Source organism: Diaporthe batatas (assembly GCF_019321695.1).
Source record: "Diaporthe batatas strain CRI 302-4 chromosome Unknown Contig00012, whole genome shotgun sequence".
Classification (NCBI taxonomy): domain Eukaryota; kingdom Fungi; phylum Ascomycota; class Sordariomycetes; order Diaporthales; family Diaporthaceae; genus Diaporthe; species Diaporthe batatas.
The window spans coordinates 1,204,902-1,226,322 of record NW_025408559.1 but is presented as its reverse complement, the minus strand read 5'-3'; the positions used below and the strand labels follow the sequence as shown (position 1 = coordinate 1,226,322).

Below are 21,421 nucleotides of genomic sequence, written 5' to 3'. Positions count from 1 at the left end.
CATCTCTTTCATTTTGGACACCAGGCACTTGCTTTTAGAGTGCCCCAATCATCCTAGAAAGAACATCGGGTCGGCTTTTTCACGCACAGGAGGCGTGAGTTGGCGAGGACCAATGTTACCACGAGGAGGTGCGTCGATAATATGATGGTGGTCCGGCCGAAGCCAGGTGTGCGGCTCTCCCCTTGCGGGTTCTTTTCGTTGCCCGGAGACTGCCGGGGGGTTAGGCTTGGTCTCCTGGTGCTGGTGCTATTGTCGTGGTCTTTGCTGCGAGAGGCAAGTCTTGTGTGCTTGTGCAAGGTGGAGGGGAAGGGGAGGCTAATGTGGTGGAACGACGAGAGAAGCCCTGTGCGTGCCTGTATCTCGCCTGGGGATTTAGGTTGCAGCGATTTTGTTTCGCAGGACTGCTGCCGGAGATTCGAACACAGTTCGCGGCCACATGACCGGCGCCCGCTACGGCAGGGAAGACCAATTGTTGAATCAGAAAAGTGACACTCCCGAGACTCTCGTGGTCATCTGACCGGGAGGCGGCTGCGTGCACCCCTCGACGCAACGCGAGCACGCCGGCGCAGGGTCCGCCACCCAGCCTGCCAGCCAGCTTTTCGTGACAGTTGATCTGATCTGTCACCTTCTGGCGAGAGGGGAAATCGCATCCTCACAGCCTCACCGAGATATGTTACACGGGGGATAGCGTACCCAGTGGTTCCAAGATGCAGGTCTCGCTGAAAAGGGAAAGCCGTCGGGTGGCCCATGGTCCGCCTGGCCAAGGCAGCTAGAGTGCAGGCGGACAGCGTCACTCCTCGCCATCTCGCCTGACATCAACTTGATTGCACCAGCCCAGGGAGGAGGAACACTCCAGCTGGCTGACCAGCTGGCCTGTCGGTATATGGGACCACCACCAACATTGCCCCCGTCCCAAGGGGACTACTGTAGTGTGCGTTTCGCAACCCCCGCCACACCCGGCGGAGATGGGTCACACAGCATGATGTTTGAAGATGCCACCGTCAGACGGCAGCAGCTGTCAACATCTCAGTTGTCTCGTCTGCCTCCCCACTTCCCCGTGGGCGAGCCGCCTGGGGTGAGACCTGTCCTGGCTGCTTGGCTGACCATGCATGATAATAAGGCGTCGAGCATCGACCTGTCATGTAGTAACCAACAGGAGACGCTCAAGACCACATTTACGAACAGTAAGAGCCACATCATCGTGCAGCCTGGTCTAAGTAATAAAGGGCCTGCGGGTTGGCAACGGCTCGCAAGGGGGAGCGATCGGGCGGCGGAGTAAATCGCGCCCACGCACATACGCACCCAAGCACCGCAAGGCCAACAGGGTAAATTTCGCCCTCGTCCCTGGCCTCAGCATGCCGGCAACTAGCTCGAGTGTGTCCGACGGCAGCCGAAGACCGTAGGCACAGAAAGAATAGCCGAATCTGCGGCTCGTTGGAGGGCTGCAGGTCCGCAGAAGCAGAGGGCCTAGACTCAGGCTGAGGATGTAGTCTGACGGGATTTTGATTCTCGAGCTCACCCAGCCTGGCAGCCCTGGCTGGCCACCCACCACCTCTGCGGACTGAGCTCCCGGGCAGGCAGAGGCTCGTGGCAAACACGGCGAGGCGCCATCGTGAGCACACCCTCGGGCGGCCATGGTCGGGGAGCTAGCCCCCACTGGGCTGCGGCGGGCTTCCTTTGTGTCGGCGAGCCAAGGACGAGACCACGTTGCGAGATAACATAACACGACTAGCTCGCGCCTCCAGGCAGGCAATTCGATGCACGGCGCCGGTGGTCGCGGCCTGCTCCAGACTGCTGGGACGGATACCAAGCCTTGCAGGCCTCCCCCCCCAGGCAGGGCGAGGCTCGAGTGGCGTGCGCAGACCATGGAGGGTTGGTGACGAGAACGCCATGGCCCGCATGGTGCGGCGCTGCAGTCGCACGTTGGAGGCAGTCAGGCATACTGGAGGGTGTGCACGATGTGCCTGTTGTGCCAATGAGCCTGCGTCCTCGGCGCCAAGCCCATCAGGATGGGTGGAGTTTGCCGGCCATAGTCTGCTACTAGCGGAAGGCTCTTGTTGTGCGATATTGGCCGATGGAGTCGGCTCGGATTCGCACCTTGGCCCCTGCTGGATGCGAGAGGCCCAAAAGAGACGATTGGGACGAGGCCACTCACGCTGTTGGCCAAGCCGCCCGTGGTCCCTGACAGCAGCACCGTTGTCAGCCTTGGACATTACTACTATCTCCTCAACTCAGCTCCGGGACATGATGGATAGCGTTGCAAGGGACCATCCATCCAACAGCAGGTGCCAGGCAGGCAAGGCAGGCAAGGCAGGCAAGGCAACCCGGCAGCGAGTTCCTGGCCCAAATAGGAAAGTGATATACCGTCCGATGCTTTTTGCTAGGGCCTTCTCATCACCCATTGCCGGAGGTCGTCCGGCAGAGGTGTAATAAGTAAAGACATATCTTGAAGTGACGAGCAAGGCATCACAATCACAAGACTTGTGTGACTTGCCGGATGCCCAACAGTACCGAGTAGATAGACATGGCATACGGGTAAACGCCCTCTGGCCGCTGACATATCACACTGCCGTCCCCCACGCCCCGGCCCCGGCATTGTTAGACTGTTTCTGATGCCTTGTCGTTGCTATTTCCACACGCCCGGCCAATTCGTGTATGCGGTGGATACTGGTGGGGCATACGGCTGGAACATATGCAGTCGTTGGTCCCACAGCACGAATCCTGTGTGCTATTTAGTCGCCAGAGACTACTCCCTGACGGCTAGCCTGCCTCAGGTGCTGGGGCTCAGCCCGCGCAGATAAGCGTAGGTCATGTCCTTTTGCCCCCTGCCGGTCCCAGGAGCGTGGTACTGGGAATGTGGTCTCGTGACAAGGGCCGTCCCATTGCCGGGCAGCCATCAATGTTGATGACCAGCGGGCTGCCGCCACCAGAACAGGCGACCCAGCATTCCAGCAGCTTGCTGACGAATGTGTGTGATGTGCCAGACAGCCGGAGAGGGCCACTGCTACATCGCGCACGCCATGAGCAAGCAGTAAGCAACACAAGGGTGCGGATCTCCATTGCGAATGCTTTTCCTCCCCCATCAATGGTGGAAGTGCGGGGGGAAAACGACGTGTCGATATTGGTTGCCATGACGAGCCATTGGGAATATTTTGGTGATGGCGGTTGCACTTGCAGCCCCTCTTGGAATTGGAGGGGCAAGGGGTCCCATCCTCCTGGCGTGCGCAGAAAAACAACAAGGTCTCGGTGCTATCGACACGGGATCCCAGAAAGGGGAGGGGGGTGTGGGAGTTCGGCATTGGTGTTGTCGCCCGACCCGAGGCCCCAAGATAGAGAGGAATTGAAGAGTTTTCTCGCACTGGCATGTTCAGCCTCAATTGCTGACTCCTTCGGCCACAATTGATCGATCCCTCGAGGCCCGTAAGTACCCGGCCCTGCCGGCCTGGGCGGCCTGTACGCAGTAAAGCAAGGGAGAATGGTCGCGCCCCGGCCTCCGGTGCTCCATGAAAGTCTCCGGTTTCATGCCTGAGGCTGTGGCACGACATCAGAGTGTTTTCGGTGCCCCAAACCTCGACACCACCAGACCACCCACGCCCGGTAAGCACTAGCATGACCATGTTTCGGAAGCGTGTCTTTCACAGAACAAAAAAAAAACACTGGATGAGGCTTCTTCACGGACCAAGACGATCCGCGTGGGGGTAGCACAAAAGCACCTGGACTGTCTCTGAGCAGTCACGGTCCTGAACGAGCCACGATGACGAAATCTGTGGGAGCCCGAGTCACGCTTGTAAACATCGTCGGGGGTGTGGAGAGGTAAAACGATACCACAAGCCGCTCCTAACCTGGTTGTTGAATCTGATGAGTCAGTCAGCCTGTGAGGAAGTCAGTCACTCTGTCACTCAAGCCTGTCCACGCAGAATTCGCAGAATTTGCAAGGGAGGCATACCGTGCCGGCGCCGTCGAGCTCGGAAAGGACTTAATATCCGTCCTCTGGACCAGTGGGCGATCAATAATCTGTCCGAAATGGCGTTGATCATCCGCCGCCCGCGCTTATTAGGAGTTTGACAGGACGGAATCTAGCGCAAAAACCAATCAGCCCGTCCAATACCCCAGCTGCATCCCTGCTGGGTGACATAGCCTCTGCGCCATTCCTTTCAGGGACTACCCCTTGATCAAGAGTTTTGATTCCGTTGGCACACTGAAAAGGTCGCCAGCGGCCTGGAACCTCGACCTTGACTGCTCCTATTGCTGCGCAGGTTGCCATGCAGATTGCTGTGCAGATTGCCGTGCAGATTACCGTGCAGAAGACGCTCCGTTGATATACTGATATTCGTACTAGTCAATTAGTGTAGATGGTTGACCCGAATTTGTCGCTATCAACGGGACCAAGACGGAGAAAAATGTAGGGAACGGTTGAGCTTTGCAAATATGACACCACTGTGGCTGCCTTCGTTTACTGTTGACAACAGCTGCACGTGGTATGCAGTAGTGAACACTCGCATCGATCGAAATCCATTCATCTGATCACTTCCTGTTCCTTCCTAGGCCTTCTCCCCACCAAATCTCGGTTGACAGGGCCCTGCCGAGATGGATCGCCCCGATCAACGCCCTCTGGCCCTGCCAAAAATAAAGCTGGTCTACACGGTAGAACTCCGCTCCCTTCGCCCTTGTCTGCTGACTCAAGTTCCTACTGCTCCGCAAAGTCCTCAACTCGGCTTTCTGTTGAGGTCAGCCAGGGGCAGCCGTCCATGACTGTCATCATCAGGATGGGCTGGCGGCCGACGAGCAGTTTAAGCGGGCCCAGTCCTAGACCGTAGGGCCAGTCGACGCATGCATTCAACTTGGGTCAGAAACACACCGAGCGCCAGGGCGTTTCCATGTTTTGGTGACACCACATCGTCCCTGGTACAGCATGATTAAACGGAAACAACGCGCCTCCATCAGAACCAGGCATCTGGTGAACCTGGTCTGCGGAATAGGAATGCTTGCAGACGTCTGCAAGGGGTAGGAGGTGGGCCTAACGTCCATTTCCGCATGCGTCCAGGCGTCCCGGCCAGAGGTGGCAAATTGATTCTTTTTCGGTGGCTCACCGTGAAGATTTCGACGTCGCCCCTAGCAGCCCGAAAGATGACTCCAATCTGCCGTAATTCCGAGTCACAGGCTGGACACAACAGGCGTCCTTAGTTATAGCGGGGCTCTGTCCGCGCATGTGCAGGCAACGTGAATAAGAGGTTGGCATGCTGTGAGTCGATTATTCTTGCATGTCATCCCATTTCACGCTGTCATGAGAAATGTCGGGCAGGGTGACAGGCGGGAATAATGAAAACAGTCCTGAGCCCGGTGGGCGCCCCTACGAGGCTTTAGATCTCGGGTCGCCTGTCAGCCTGCCAGACACACAGATGGAAATTCTCCGAGTTGGGTGGTCCGCTTCGGCCGGCGAACTACCGCTGGCCGGACCCGGGTTCAACGACAGGATCGAGACATACGCCCCCAGTCCCCACGGGAGTGTGGGTTGCTGCAGCAGTCGCATGTCATCTTGTGTGCCTGGTGTGCCCTGTGTGCCTCCAGCATCCCGAGCCGAAAACAACGTGGACTGCACCCAGTGCCTTGGTTGAGAAGGCAAATATGCGGTCTTGGCTTGACATCTGCTTCCTTCATGAGCTCGGTGTAGAAAGAATCCGACATCTGTGGATGCCCGGTAGTTGTGATATGAGATGTAGCACGCTGCGTGGTCTCCTTCCCCTCAAAGGCTGCCAAGCCACACTGAGCCGAATGCAAGTCACGATGTTAGAAGGCTATCGTGACGGACGACCTGATACAGACTCACGACGCCTTCCATGGCGGGGTTGAAACCGGGGCTTGGCCAGGTGATGCCATGAAGCAGTCGAGTGACCCATTTTCTTGTGCGAAACAACAGACCCACCGACTCCCGTGGGGGGTGGTGAGGCCAAGCGTTCATTGCTTGGTTCCTGGGGGTGTGCATGTGGGTGCGAAGTGGCTGCGGATGTGGATGAGAAGGTTCGGAGTGCTGTAGTAGTGATGCTGTATAATCACGTAGGCCGTTCGACACTGTGCCTGGCACTTCAGCATCGTGCATGATATGACGCAGTAATGGTGCCCCCAGTCGTCAGTGTAGTACGTAAACATGCAGACCAGCTTACCCCATCAGAGCAGAATGGGCTACAAGGAAATGGGCGGGGGCGTGTCTTGCAGTAAAGTAGCTACCACTACCAGATAGGTCATTGGCGGAGACGGCCGCGAGAAAAAGGACGAGCCCCCGGCAGCAGTGGTGTAAAGAATTGTAGCATTATCCACCCCCTTGGCAACTGATCAGGCTGCCAATCGTCTGGCTCGGGAAGGCATCGTCCATCCATCAGGTGCCCAAGGTGAAATCACAAAGTGGTATGGGCACACAGAGGGACAGGAATGGCAATGAGAGGCAGAGAGGATGATGGCCCCAAAGCGACGCGAGTTCCAGCTTGAAACCCCGAGTCTGCTGCATACTGTGAACCCTGGTCCCTAGTGTAGAGCCGAGATGGTCAGCCCGAGCTGCGCAGAGGGAGAAAGGCCGGTGGACCAATTGGAAGCGGTCGAGGTCACACCCCACCCGTCGTGCACGAATCGCTTGTTGCTTGGCTAGTCCGGTGATGATGTCGTCGTTCGATAGGCCCGCTGAGGTGGTTTCGTGATGGAGCACTCGGGAGGTCCACTAATCTCCGCACCCCATCCCGAGGGAAAGTGTGGAGGTGGAACCCTTGACCTCTCTGGGCGGACGGATGGGTGTGTGCAGCCCACCCCTACTGACCAGCTCGTTCTCGCAATGCATCATGCGCAAGGGCATCGTCAACGTTGTAGGCACGGACAATTGGCCAGGTCCAGCGCGGCCGTCGAGCCAGTTGCTGGCCTACTGGCTCCTAAGCTGAGTGGTCTCGTAGTTAGCTCTTAGAAGTGAGGATGATCCTGCAGCCTCGTGGCGTTGATCTCGTCATCTCGGTGACGATAGTCTCCAGAGGCACAAACGCCATTCAGCCTCGCCGAGAAATCGGCCGGGGCCTCCATAACAACACCCGCTCACAAGATTGCGACTGCTCTCCTGAGCCGTGCGGGGGGTGGGCAGCAACCAGGGTACGGACGTTATCGCTGGGCCGAACCCATGCTGGGTTTGACGCAGATTGTGTGCCGAGCATCGCGAGGCCGTGGTCGGGTTGTGGTAATAAGTGGTTTGAACCAGAGTAGCATCTGCCTACCCGGCGGCTCTGGCTGGGCCAATCACCGGTGCCCGTATGGCCCAGCAGCTATGTATCTGTGCGAGAGCACACAGAGGCTGGCAGACGCAGTGGACCTGGCCAAGGAGCCGGCCTGCTACTGGACGAAACGGGTCGGCGGCGCTTCAAGACGACAAGTCGGCCAGGCTGTCAGGCTGGCCGGCTGGCCGGTTAGATAGCCAAAGACGTCTGTTTCTCTCTCTCTGGCTGGGGAGAGACTCTGGGGGCAGCTGTTGCCGTCATGCAGGATCCTAAACCCCAAGCCACTTTGTTGTAACCAAGGTCGCTACAGGCCCGCAAGGGCTCATGCATGCGTGGCCAGTCAAGGCATAGCGGCTAGGGAAAATGCCCACGTTGATGGCGATGGATTCTTGTCCTTGGCAGCGGGAAAAGAGGGGGATGGGGGTGGGCGAGGCAGCGAGGGCGGCAGGCAGTCTCAGTGCTCTCTCTATCCAAGTCTGGTCCGGGGCTGGTGATGATGGGCCATTGGGTCAGCTGCGCAAGATCTCCACGATCCATGCGGCCTGCAGCTCGGTGGCTTGTCCTGCATGTGCCCTGATGGTTGGTCTGGTGGGCATCTGGTGGGCGTGAGGGAGGGGGGTGGCATCGTGGGAGAGGGCAGTGGTTATGCAGCATGGTAGCTCCGCTCTTAGATGCACCGGGTTGCAGCGGGCGATGCGGGAGGGAGGGAGACACCACCCAGTAGTCCTGGTACTATGGGCAGGCCGGGCGCCGATCCCAGAACGTGAACGAGAGGCCGGACGGAAATGGACGCCAGGTTGCACTGCTCTGAGACGATGGCCATCGTGGAGGCGAAATGCAAAACGATTAGGTTTGATAGCCCTGATGCCCTGATAGCCAGCGGCGGCGATGTGTCAACACGGCCTCTGTGCAACGTGGCTGCCGCCGACGGCGCGGGCATAAGATATGAGGCCGTGGCCATGATGGCAGGATGGAAGAGCACATGCAGCCAAGGGGGGTTGAGGTCGCGTCGCTGGAATGCCGCACGGCACGAGAACAGGGCCTGCGAAAATTGCACGATGCTGCCTGGATGCCGTGTTTACAAGGCCACATGCAGTGCTATCAATCAATCTATGGCCCCCTGATGTTGTTGAGTTGAACGAGGTCTTACTGGCCTTGGCCTGGCGCCGTCGACGGCGCTTATGCCCAGGACGCCTTGGTCTCGCCATGCTGGCTGGCTGGGTCGACTTGTTCGGTTTGGGCGACGGATTGAACGGATTGCACGAGCGCCGTGAGCGCCATTACCGAACCCGCGGGTCGAGCTCGTGCTATGAAGCTTCTCGAGATCATCTCAACCTTGCAGAGAGATAGGGGGGACGGACGGGATTTGCCTTGAGGGCGACGGAGCCCACTCCCAAGGTAACGCTGGCCTGGGGCCGCTGCCCACCGGAGACGGAAGCGCATCTCGACCCCCACGCCTTGGACGTCCCAGTCTGGAGCGTATCTACTACGGAGTATATGCCTAGTAGTGAAAGATTGGCCCCCTCTGCCCCTCCCCTCCGGCCCTCCAGAAAGGCAGCGACGGCGCTTGGGTGCTTTGCAGATCGCAACATGTTATCTCTATCTACTGTGGTAGCCACAAGGGTCCCGGCTGATCGAGGGACGATCATGTCTCGCACCGTGAATGCGACTTTGCGGGCTTGCGAGACAAGCTCGCCAAACATGTACCCATCCGTCCGTCACGCCAGCAGCCCGAGGACAGGACAGACAGATGGGCTGGGGCGCCGAGGTTGTCGGGTCGGGCGTGTGGGCAGAGTGCGGGCAAAAAATGGCAGAGAGGGCGATAGCCCGGCAGACAATTGGCGAGAGCTTATTCCCCACCATATACTATCTTTTACTTTTGCATCGAAAACTCAACGCCCACGCCCACGCCGCAGCATGCTGCTGCAAGCCAGCGTGCCTAATTCCGTGCTCTTGTGCAACTGTGCAACTGTGCAACCAGACAGCCAGACAGCCAGACCTGAGGGGCCAAGAGAGGCCAGCCCAGACCCAGACCCAGACCCCGACCCCGACCCCGACCGGAGCGACGAGACGAGAGTTACTCCCTCACACATCGGCTGCGTGAGCGGCAAAGCTTACTTATTATCAGACCAGCCAAACCGACAACATACCACAGTACAGTATCCAGACGGGACGGTCCTGACGGCGGCACCGTCCATGTGACTCTCGCACCTGCGCACTCTCCCTCTCGCCCACGGGCTCCTGGGCTCCTGGGCTCCTGGGCTCCTGGGCTCCTGGGCTCCTGTGTGCCAATGTTACTGCCCAGTTGCGTGCGGATGGCTCCACCTCCCGCAATGCAGCAGGACTGGGGGCAGGGCATGGGCATGGGCATGGGCATGGGCAAGGGCCAGCAACCGGCAACAACATCAACAGCAGCAGAATTGAGCAAGCAGGCAAGTAGGCAAGCAGGCAAGCAAGCAGGCAAGCAGGCTGCATCCACGGCCTACTCCACTCTGCTGTGTCCACGCCCAGGAGCCAGCCCCACTGCCTTCTGCCTCGTTCTCGTTGCACGGCACCTTGATGAGTATCAGTGCGACGGCCGGGTGTGTGTCTACGACGGTGCTCCGTACACTACATGGTACATTGAACACGCAGCACGCACTGCGTATGTGTGCTTGCTGCACTTTGAATGCACCAGGGGGCCGTGGGCTTGCGTGGTGGGGTGCGGGCATAAACTTGCTTGTGGGCACTCTTGCGCCCTAGATCCACACCCCCTTGGGCCTCAGTCCATCAGTCACCCTCTCCGTCAGTCAGTCAGTCTCTAATAAGTCAGTCAGGCATGGCAGCAGGGCCTTCGGGCAGGCTCAGCTTGTCGGGTGGCAAGGAATGTGCAGCCCACCTGTCCTCCTGCACCCCCCCAGTGCTGCCCAGCGGGTGGTGTCAGTGGGTGTCTAGGCTGCCTTGAAAATTTTTCAGAGACACCCGGGCACCCTGTCTGTTTTGGTCTCTGCTCTGCGCATCACACGCCCTCTGCCCACCCGCACCACACCACACCACACCCACACCACCACCGGCCATCACCACCCACAGTGCAGCATACCTGCATGTACATGCGTACCCTGCCCACCCCTGGTACCCTGCCCAGGATGCCAGGCTGCGCTAGCGCTAGGTGCGATGTGGCATGGTCGCTCCTGCGCGACAAGGCCTCCCCGGCTGTGGTGCCTTTGGGGGAAGTCCCAAGGCCGCGCAGGGCACTGGTCGTTTTGGCTGTGTCTTGATCAAGAGTAGAAAAGCTGCTCCTCCCCTCCCAAGCTTCATCTATCATATACACTTCTCACACCACCACAACTTCACTTCGACTTGGTTTTTTGCTTTCTCTCGGAACAGCCGCCCACCGTCTCAGACTTCTTTCACAAAACACTTCCAACGTCCATCAGTCCATCACCACCACCTCGAATCCCTACACCAACAGCTCGCCGTAACTTGCACTCGCTCCGCCTCACTGCGTCAGAGTCACCTCTGCAACACCCACCACACCTGAGCATCGTCAGGGCCAACTTGTGCCTCAGGAAACAGACTCGACTTAGAAAGGAAGGACAGCTGGTTCGGATCTTCTACTACAACGGCACCCAACCGTAGCACGACTACCTTTTCGTACGAACTCGTGTGGTTGCCGATCAGTTGAACCCACCCTTGCCTGCTTCTTGGGTTCAGCTCCTTCACCAGCACTTTTTTAATCATCAACAACAACCAACACACAAAATGTCTTCCGACTGGACGCACTCCTACTGCCTCACCTGCGACAAGCAGACAGACAGCACCACATACTGTTCCGAGTCCTGCAGGCTGGCAGAGTACGAACAGTCATCGAACCCCAGCTCCGGCCCCAGCTCCCCTGCGTTCAGCGGCCCCAGCTACCCATGGGCATACACGAAGCCCTCGGCGCACACGAGCAAGCTCTACCTCTCACCTGCCTGTGACTTCAGCCATGCGGCTGCTCAGTCCTCACAGCGTCGCTCCTCCCTCGCCCTGCCACAGCGGGTCCTCTCGCCCTCGAGCTCCCACGCCAGCCTATGCTCGATGAAGAGCAACTCTTCTGCCAGCACAGAGGCCGCGATGCAATTGTCAGACGCGGCCAGGAAAGAGCTTCTAGCATATGCGAGCTCGTTCGACAACGCACGATCATCGCGGAGGCAGTCGCACTAAACGTTCGATGAGTCTTCGGTGGATTCCCACAGTGGATGACACCATTCCTTGGCACCACTTCGTTTCCTAGATACCCCACTTAAACATTTTCGGACCTTGGAATTTATCGGGAATACCCATCACCACTTCATCGATGACATGGCGGTCGAGCGTGGTCTCATCTTTTTTGTCACCTCCGATCATCGGCGGGTTGCGAGGCCTTTCTGTCACTTATGTACCACAAAAGCATCATCCGGAGCACAGCATTACTACAAAAGTTATGGGTTTACGCGGGTATTGGGCAGGCTTTTTTTTTCCATCTTACTACTTTTATTTGTCTGGTCCGGCAGGACATGGGGCGTCTTCACAGGGATGCGAGCGCTCTGACTGTGTCTTGTACCAAGGTACTTACATTACACCCTTGGGTTCATTTGAGCAACTTGTGCGGGAGACAAATACCGGCGCCTGTTGGGCTCGCGCTGGAGCATGGAATGGTTCCCAATGACACAGGAACTTGGGAGCACATTGGACGTGTGATGGATACCCGACCAGGGAGTTGGTCCACAGGGCTGACTGGGAATGGAATGGCTGGACACTCGAGAGAACGAGGAACGGTCAGCAACAACATAGCCACTGTCTTACAATAAGATCAGTTTCAGCTACCCACTGCTTAGCACATGACATGCCAGTTCGTCTCCCATTGTGACTCCAATACCGTTCGCTCATCCGGTTTCCCTGAATTGCTCACCTGCCAACGTCTTCACCGCAGGCCAAATTGTGCCCCTGTCGGCGAGCTAGCCCCACGTGCGAGGAAGTGATTCATCAACCAAGTCGGTTTACTTTTTTTTCTTCTTCATATCTCTTCTCGGCTCTTTTTGCTTTTCCCCCGGGTACGAAACCCGTATGAACAAGATTATTACAACTCATTTTTCACACAAGTTTACTTTCATTTTTCTTCATCTCCCCTGCCCTTGCATTCTCGCAGCTTCGTCACACGAATAGGCTGTAATGTAAAAGTCCCTGTTATGTGGGACCAGCGCAGGGTTGGATTTGACTTCCGTCTTGAATCATCAGCTCAATGCTCGCACAAAGGCTCGCTTGCTCACCGGATGCGAACATGTAACCCAGCGGCTTGCCCTGTCTCAACACAACAGTGTGAGCTGAGCTAGCTCGGCTAGCAAGGACAGCAGCCGAATGTTGTGGAAACGGACAGCTCCATTGCGTGCGTGCACGGCGGTGCCTTGGAAGTGCATGTACCCTTGCAGCAGGATAGGCTGCAGAGGTACTTGTTACGTGAGCGCAGGATGCTCAGCCCCCGATCCCATTCTTGGAACAAACAGTACACAGTCCATGTAGGAGCATAGCACAGCACTGGGGCGTCCTCTGAGCCAAATCTCCAAAAGACGTTTCTGCAGAGATCCTGGGCTGATGACAGAGCTCGCCCCTCCGGCCTTGCAGCCTTTTCTTGCCGTGCATCATTACGTACAGGCTACGAGCCTCACTGGCCCGGTGATGCATTACGCCATTTGGGGTCTGAGACACAAGCTGACCAGGAACAAGCACCGTACCATAAGAGACGTACCGTGAGAGCCATAAGAGAGAGAGAGAGAGAGAGAGAGAGCCAGCCGAGCAAGGTTTGGTTCCATCGCATGGCCCTCGGACGACATAAGGCCCAGTCATCGCCCTTGCTCGCACAAAACCTGCTATATCGCTTCCCCTCTCAACTGTATGCAGTCACATGATTGCCGCCAGCCGCTCGCTCTCGAGCGATTCTCCTGGCCGGCTTGAAGTCTGATCTACTCCTGGACGTGTCCCCTGTGCCTCTGCACAGGAGCTTGCTTGCTCTCAGCCCTCCCGGGCATCACACAGGCAGACCGGGTGAGCAAAAAAAAAAAAGGGCGAAAGACAAATGATGTGGCCAACTAGAGCCCCTCGAGGCCAAGCTCCCAGCTCTGCCGAGAGCTTATTTACCAGACGGGACTGTCTGGACTGTCAAGCTACGCTCAACAGACTGTCCCGTTTCACAGCTGCAAGCTACGCAGGGTGGCCCATCCCGTCAACATGGTCGATCCCGTCCCCATAAATCCGTGGCTTGGGTCAGGTCGGGGCCGCCTGCAGGGCTCACCCCCTTCACCGGGCCCTGCAGGCGCCCAGGACAAGGTCCTGCGCTGGCCTTCCTGGGAAGAGCCGGGCGAGTCACTCCCTAGCGGCGACGTGGACCCCGTCCCTGCGCGACGTGTTAGTCACAGACCTGGTCAGTCCGAGAGCGAGGGGTTTTGCGGGAGATCTGTTGCGTCTGGTAGCAACAGGATGGGATCGGCCCTCGACACCATCTTCTCCTTAGCTGGCGCTGGCCCAGATCTCGGGCTCTCGGCTGGCCGGTCGCCGTCTGCACGGCCAGCCAGTCGTCACGGACACCCACCTAACAATAGTCCCGTGTTTAGACCGGACGACAACCAGGGGCAGACAGACAGACTCCACGCCCCATGCAAGAGAGAGGCGGAGCTAGCCCGGCTACTACTACACTACAAAACCAGGAGGCTTTTTTTGAAAATTCTGACGGCTTGTAGCCAAAGCTGTGTTGGGGGTATGTGTTAGATGGCAGGGGTGAGTCTTGCGTGTGCGTATGTGTGTGCGTTGTACGTACGCAATGTGTGTGTGAGCGACAAGCCGACAGCCCGAGCATCGTTCTCGCACCTGCAGAACCATGTGTCGAACCCACACAAGCTCCAGGAGTAGAGCGGTACCCACAGGCCCTGGGGTCTCGGTCTGGACGCTGGTGGATGAGTTCTTCAGCAAAAGCCAAAGCAGGCCTGGCAGGGCTGGGATCGCACCCATGTCCACGGCACTTGTGTTGATCAATGTGGGAAAAAAAAAATTGGTGTCCATCAGCATTGTCGGTGTATCAGGATCCAAGTCTGTACGTACAGTCCGTCCTCTCAGAGGCCGCCGTTTGGGTTTGGCGAGAATCCTTTCAAGATATTAATATCTGCTGCTACCGTGCAAGGGGATCCGGGGGATGGCCACGCAAAAGCGGACGGGATCCAATTACATAATATGGAATGCTCCTTGACGTTCTGATGACACGGAACGCTCGCTTGTCTGGGCCTTTGAGCCTACAGGCCTGACACCTCACCACTCTACGCAACAAGATCCATGTTTCTGATCCGTGACGACAGGGTTCGCAACATCGAGATCGGGAGGCATCACGGCTGCTAAGCCGACACCCACAGTAATGAACAATCCACGGCAATAAGACGTGTTTCAACCAGTTTTTTTTTCTTCGCCCAATGTGGCAGAGTGGGCGGCATATAGCGTACTGTACGATACACAGTACACATATCATCACGCAGTGTTCCATGAGTTTAACGACCCGACGACCCACAATGAAGCTTTGACAGGCACGATTCATCAGTCAAGGGCCCCTCCGGCCCCGTTTCCGGTTTGTAGAAATGCGCAGGAACCAGATCCACCCGGGCTGCCGGGCTGAAATCTTGATGCCCACATCCCTTGAAAGAGGGAAAAAAGGGCCCTCGCTTGACAAGTCTGGCTCTCTGGGTCGTCAGTCCCTCCTGCGACGGGGTGGGTCAGCGCCCGTCTCGCACCATTGAGGACCCAAAAAAAAAACCACGCCCACCGTGACCACGCCCATGCGCACACCCCCTCCCCCTGCCCGGACAATCGGGGGACATCGCCGGGCTCCAGCGTCGCCCCGTACCGTGGGGACCGCTCCCGGATTGTCAGCCCAGTTTCCCACTGTTTTTGTTTTCTCCCCGGCCGGGAAGCCCTGGGAGCCAGAGGAACCTGTCGTTTGTTGCGCGCCGGGTCGTGGGACCCTCTCTTTTTTTCTCTTTATCTCCCGCTCCACCGCGGGTGTACGCGCCGTACGGAGTAGACCATGTTTCCCCATGTTTCCCCCCTGGGCGTTGTGGGTACCTGTCAAGTCGGCAGATTTTTTGCCAGTTGACGTGGCTGGGTCTCAAATTCAGGAGACACACGCAAGGCACACACCACAGAGAGAGAGAGAGACATACATACTTACACATGGGGGACACAAAAAACTGGGTGGTCGGCCCCCCTTCTGCCCCATAATGGGTCTCGCTGACGGAGCACGAAACCCAAGACTAGGGCTTGAGGTTGATTGAATGAGGTCAGCGCCACGGTTTTGCTTCCTTGGAGGACAAAAAAGCCACTTGTCAGATGCCCACCCTTGCCTGCGGAAACGTGCTGTCAGCCACCGTATGTTCAGAGTTCAGACTCCCGTCTCCCTACCGCCGGGCCGTCGATGGGCAAGGGCAGATGCGGTGTGGTGGTCCGCCGCGGGAACAGGCGAGCGCTCGCCTATTCCACTTGATGGGGCGCTGATGAACGCCGCCTTCTCGGTGCTGCCGATGGTTCCCCCCTTGCAGCTTCAAAGCCCTCCCTCTCGTTTCCATCTGCCGAGTTTTTGCTTCTCTTTCACCGGGGGGGGGGGGCGTATAGGTCCAAGGGTCCATGGGGGCCATTTCCCTGCTCCACCACGCCCAGGAGCCTTACAAGGCTCTTTCCTAGGTTCACGTGTACGTGCGTTGTTTGTGCATCGCTGGGTTGTCGGCGAAGTCTCGCCCGCCTAGGCGTCTCCCCAGTAGATACACGCTGTTGCGCGCAGTGGGCTGGGCTGTTGAGCTCACGGTACCCTCGTCCCCCGGCCCCTGACTGGTCTCTTCACCTGCCTACCGTGGCCCAGGGAAAGTCTCACATCCAGCCTCGGCTGCCTCGCACGGCAGGCAAGACAGTGATCGGCCCTAGCAGATATTGGGGTGCGGTGCAAAAAGGCTTCCGTTGGATGTCGGCCGTCGTTGGGCGCGGGTGCGACGCGATCTAGAACCTCTGACAACCAAGGCGCAACCCTATCTCGATCTGTGCGACGGGCGGCGCACACAGTGTCTGGGAGCAATAAACAATAGCGGAGGCCGGGGGTTTCGTTGCCAGGGAGGCGTATGACCGGTGGTTGGTGGCGCCCAGTGTTATTCAGGCACGATACGCAGGGGCAGGACCGGGCCTTCGGTAGCCACAGCGAGTAGGAACGCCTTCCCGTGGTCGTCCACTTTGGGCAGCGGTCTCGGGAAGCCGTCGAGAGAGACTGGCGAGGCTCTCCCCGGGGAGAGAGGGCGGCGCTGCACGGAAGTGGATACCCGCTGGGCACGGCTGCAGCGGCCGGCGCCCATCGTCTTTGCTGGCGGGTTCCGTTTGGCTGGTTCCAGGGAGCAGTGCTCGACGTTGGGTCTGGCTCGACCGCGCGCAAGTCAAGACAGTACGCAGTCCTCTGAGACATGTGACGGAGCGGGTCGGGTCGTGGACGTGGACGGACCGGTCAGGTCGAAATCCAGGCAGGGCGCCGCTCTGCTGGCGGCTCACCGTGCCGTTCCCTTCCGGTTGGTGCGGGTGGCAGACGAATGTCTCCTCGTGTTTAGAAGCTTCACTACGGACTTGCATGTTACCTAGGTACGCCAGCTCATGCTCGGGGTACGGTGTGAGTGCCTCGTAGCCAACCTCTGTCACAGGAACCTCAGGGACACCACCCTAGGGTAGTCGTAGTATATCGACTAATGGACAGCATTCTTCTACCCTAGCCTCTTTGGTGGAGTAATATACGATTCATTGTTTCGTTGTTACCTGACACTGGTTTGTTTGATTATGAACTATTCAGGGTTTCCTTCTCAGGTTGTTCCGTTCTTAATTCATCTATATCTAAGGGTATATGCAGTCCCTTCCTATGTTAGTGAACACTTAAAGACCCGGCGTTAAAAAATACAGTGCTGATGTTACAAGACTTCCTGGGCCATTTCACACGTTTGTAAGTGAAACAGAGGACACCGTGGCAGGTCTTGCAGGCCAAGGTGCTCAAGTGCTGATAGACAGTGCATTCAGGTTAAACAGCGGTCTTTGAGAATATCCTTTCTGTGTGGCATAGATACAAGGCATCTCAGATGAACATGGTCGGTTTGGTTGTGGTGGCTCTGTGGGTTCCATTGTAAAGGGCTGCCACATGCGGTTTGAATTCAAATAGCATTCGAAACCAAGTATAATTAGTTTAGCTCTGTTGTCGATATTGGTAGGTTCCAGTAAATGGAAAGTAGACGTCAATTTGGTGACTTGTGAGCTTGCTCTGAAAGCCTTTGCCAGATCCCAGATGTTCTATGGTGAGAACAGGTCCAAGCATGAATGCTGCTCAGACTGGTCGAGAGTAGACAAACTTTGGAACCAGCCCAACTTCTTCAACAACTCAAATTTTACGCACGCTATGCAACCCAAAATCCTCTGGAGCGGCTCACAACCCACGCCAGGTGCTCTACCCTTAATCATAAGATAAAATTTGCGCCGACCGTTACACTCAAACGTGAGAGCTTGTAGGCCTGGGGGTCTAACTTCTTATTCAAATCTGTAATTAGACTGACTGCGTTAGGTGAGCGGAATACCTGCTCTCCATAGTTATACGAGTAATCTACACTGACAGGGAACACTCCATTCTGCTCTGAGCATCTCTACGCGTTCACCTTGTGATACGCAGATTCCGCATAGCTAGGCCGGATGCCCCTAGGCCCGGAGGCTGGGTAGTGGATATTGCTTTCACCGTCTGATTACGGGCTATGGTGCTCAGTGATTCTAACTACCTGGGTATCGTTGGTAGAGTTGCTTGTGTTGTATATAATGCGTGAGCCACACCAGAAATGTCTTTGGTGCTGTGAACGCTCGTGCGGGTGGAAATTGATTCATCCGGAGCTACGGGGAGTTCTATCACAAAGTTGCCTGGTTCTAGAAGTCAAGAACGGGACTTCAGTGACTACTCCGCCCTGCACCTTGTTGTGAAATGTTTGAATGCCCAGCTTATCAACATGTGATGCTATTTCATGCTCTGCGTCTTGTCTGCAGTAAGCGCCAGGCCATTACTTAAGTAGCTATACCACAGAAGCCTTGGCCAGATGAGGCTGGGCATCAAATTTTGGCCAGATGCCAACACGGGCAGTATGAGACATATAACAAGCTGCAGAATACATGCTAATCAATGCCGACAATCCCAAAATATTCGTCTCATACATCATTGACTACCTGGATGATGACAAGCCGAAGATAACTTGGCGTTTGGATGCCAAAGCTTCCAAATGTTGTGATACCCTCCTAGCATTCGGCGAACACTTCTCACTAACCAACTTGGAAGGACTCAGAATTCCACCGCAGCGACATTTCCACCTGCAACATAACACCATTCACAGCATCCAAGTGTAACTTACGCATTCACTCACCAGGTAGCTTTTTGAAACGTGGCTGCAATTATCTTGACGTGTTCGCCGCTGTGTTATCCTACGCTCATCCACTTGCGCGAATATCAGCAACCTGAAAAGGGTGGGAGACTGAAAGTATGCCATCTAAATCAAGAACTTTTTGAGAGGGCCTTCCATTAGCGCAGTGGTTCATTGTGAATTTGTTTACGAAGCTTGGAACTGTGCACATGCATGGTCCATGGATTTATGTTGCCGGCGGGAATTTGAAGACCGATATTCACTCTCATCGTCGTAATTGTTATGATTGACCCGGATGTCACATCTAATCAATGTGATGCTGCATCTGGATTCTCTTGCCCACATCAATCGAGGATGGAGGACAAGCTGAGAGAAATCACTCAACGCTGTCCTACAAAGCCTACAGGTGAAGTTCCCAGGACAAGGATTGTCCGGCCTCTAGCCTGAAACTGGCCGATTTTGGACACAAGTATATGATCATGTCAAATGAGAAACGTTCTTGTATAGGTGTAGCTCCTGCGATAGTGCGAGGTGTAAGTAGCACTACCGAGGTCAATAGCCACGGGATTCTAGTCATACTGTGATCATATTAATGTTGATGTTGAGCATAGCTGGACTATTGCTGTTCTGCTACCTGCATATATCCTAGCCAACTAGCACTCACTCATATTGAGAGCCGTGGCATGCCTTCGGGTGGTCAAACATTGTGCCAGGTCTTGTGAGGGAGATGACGAAAAGAGAGAGAAGACAGACACTGGAAAGGTCCGACAGCGGACGAGTTCTATTCGTATAGTTGACTGGCTAAAATGCCCTTTGAGCAAGCCAATTGATTTGGGTATAAGGAACCGTATGAAGCACCTCGAAACACGTGCAGCTACCAATGTCAAGACTGGCAATGGGGCACCCAGCGAGCCGGTCAAGAAAAAGGGGCTTCATCTTGGGGCCCCGCAACAACGATCTTCTACCGGTACCAGAGGGGAGTCGTCAGCTCTAGAGTGCGAACGACTCATGCCAGCGAGATGCTCGCGTTCAGACTGTCAAACCCCCTTGCTAGCACCTGCTCGCCCCCGGCGGCCTCGATCTCCAGCTCCACATCCGGCTGCATCTCCCGGTACATGGCATGATTCTCACTCGCCATTTTGCAGTTGTATGCAGCCTCCTCGTCGCTTATGTATTTCTTCTGGAGGCCGTTGGCACAAGCAGCCTCGACCTGCAGCTGAATGGCGCAGCTGCGCTCCATCAGGCCGAAGATGAAGCCGGCCTCGTCGACGGTGTATCCCACGCTCAACAAACCGTGATTCATCAGGATAGCGCCCTTGTTGTGCTGTCCCAGCGCGTCTGCGATCCGCTCGCCCTCGTCCGAGGCGAAGACGATCCCGCCATAGTCGGCATAGACAGTGTGGCAGTTGTATAGGCTGCAGACATCCTGGGTGATCATCTCGAGAGGCTTGGCAAAGACGGACCATGCACGCCCGGCATGTGTGTGGGCGTGACATATGGCGTGTATGTCGGAACGTCGCTTGTGCACAGCACTGTGTATGTAGTAACCGGCTTTGTTGCTAGTGATCTTTCCGGTAGTGGGGTTTGGGTTGCCCCCGACGATGCGTCCTGTCTCGATCTCCAGCGGGATCATGTCGCCAGCGGTCAGGGTACCGTAGTGGCGCGAGAGCGGGTTCATCCACATGATCTGGGGAAATTCGGGGTCGCGGACGGAAATGTGCCCAGACTGCCCCTCGGCATAGCCCATGCGAGACCAATTTCTGAAGACAGCGGCCATGTGAACAAGGATATGTCTGCGCTCAGCTGTGTAGGTTGGGAAGGTTGGAATACCTACTTGATGTTAGCAACTTCCATAGCGCCTGTCGTTGGCAGCGATTTTAATTCTTTTTTTTTTGTTTTTGACTTACCGGGCAAGACATCTCCGTGAGATATGGCTTCAAGAGGCGTGACCTCTTTCTTGACCTTCTCGGGGGTCTGGCATTTAGCCACCGCGACGGTCGCCGCTGGGGCGGGTTCCGAAACCGCTGAGGGTGCCATAATTCTGGGCAGGAGATTGGTGACACGATCAATTGGCCAGAGGGAGGGATACTGGTGGCAAGATGGGCTTGTTCACTCCGGCGTCCTTCTTCTAGTGTGTTTGGAACTTGACGTTGGAGTAGGTAGCAGCCACGAACGAGCCGCCAACCTGTATAAGAGGACGGGCAGGCGGCGGTTCCGCTATCAGTGAAGACGTTTTGCCTGGCGGCGACCCGCGCCAAGAGCACCCCATTCGCCGGTCCGGTCTTGGGATTCCGGGCCGGGGACCGCGAGGCTGCCGTGTGGTGTGCTTGCTGTGGAAGACTCTGCAAAAAGATCCATGCCTCCGAACCGTCACGGGCCCAGGAAGCCAAATTGGCCCAACAAAACTGCGAGGAGAGAAAAGAAGCAAATCTAGTGCTCAGGTTGTGCTGATTGCGAAAGAGAGGCGGGAAGGTGTGTGCGGTCGAGACAACATGACCTTGCCCGGCTCGAACCAGTCCACCCGTCTCGGCAAGGGCCCTTGGCCAGGCTTGGTGGGTAGAAAGATAAGAATGGTGCCATAGGAAATCCAGATGCCCTCCCAAGAGAGGCCACAGCCTTGACAAGGCCTACTGTGTAACTTTTGGGCTTGAGCCGGGCAGCCGGGTCAAGCACTCGCCATTTCCAGATTTGACCCGTGACAATGCTGCCCGTTGCTCCACTGCAAGCCAG

At 56.6% G+C, this 21,421-nt stretch overlaps 2 protein-coding genes across 2 annotated transcripts; one reads left to right on the top strand and one right to left on the bottom strand.

Moving 5' to 3' along the window:
• The first annotated feature begins 10,558 nt into the window (after window positions 1-10,558).
• On the top strand, window positions 10,559-12,077 carry KVR01_009805 (uncharacterized protein). Its single transcript, XM_044793870.1, has one exon. It carries the CDS (start codon window positions 10,989-10,991, stop codon window positions 11,430-11,432), a length of 444 nt encoding a protein of 147 aa, XP_044641053.1. The 5' UTR covers window positions 10,559-10,988; the 3' UTR covers window positions 11,433-12,077.
• A 7,198-nt stretch (window positions 12,078-19,275) lies between these two features.
• Window positions 19,276-21,416, bottom strand: KVR01_009648 (uncharacterized protein). Its single transcript, XM_044787426.1, has 2 exons — window positions 20,599-21,416; window positions 19,276-20,521 (listed from the first exon to the last, which is right to left on the bottom strand). The coding sequence occupies exons 1-2, from the start codon at window positions 20,726-20,728 to the stop codon at window positions 19,698-19,700; spliced, it is 954 nt and encodes a 317-aa protein (XP_044640896.1). The 5' UTR covers window positions 20,729-21,416; the 3' UTR covers window positions 19,276-19,697.
• Between the last annotated feature and the right edge of the window lie 5 nt (window positions 21,417-21,421).

Excerpts from the sequence above, each read along its gene's own strand:
- KVR01_009805 (XM_044793870.1), top strand. The coding sequence starts at position 10,989 with ATGTCTTCCGACTGGACGCACTCCTACTGCCTCACCTGCGACAAGCAG.
- KVR01_009648 (XM_044787426.1), bottom strand. The coding sequence starts at position 20,728 with ATGGCACCCTCAGCGGTTTCGGAACCCGCCCCAGCGGCGACCGTCGCG. Across the intron at positions 20,522-20,598 it reads TCACGGAGATGTCTTGCCCG|GTATTCCAACCTTCCCAACC; the intron begins GTAAGTCAAAAA and ends AACATCAAGTAG.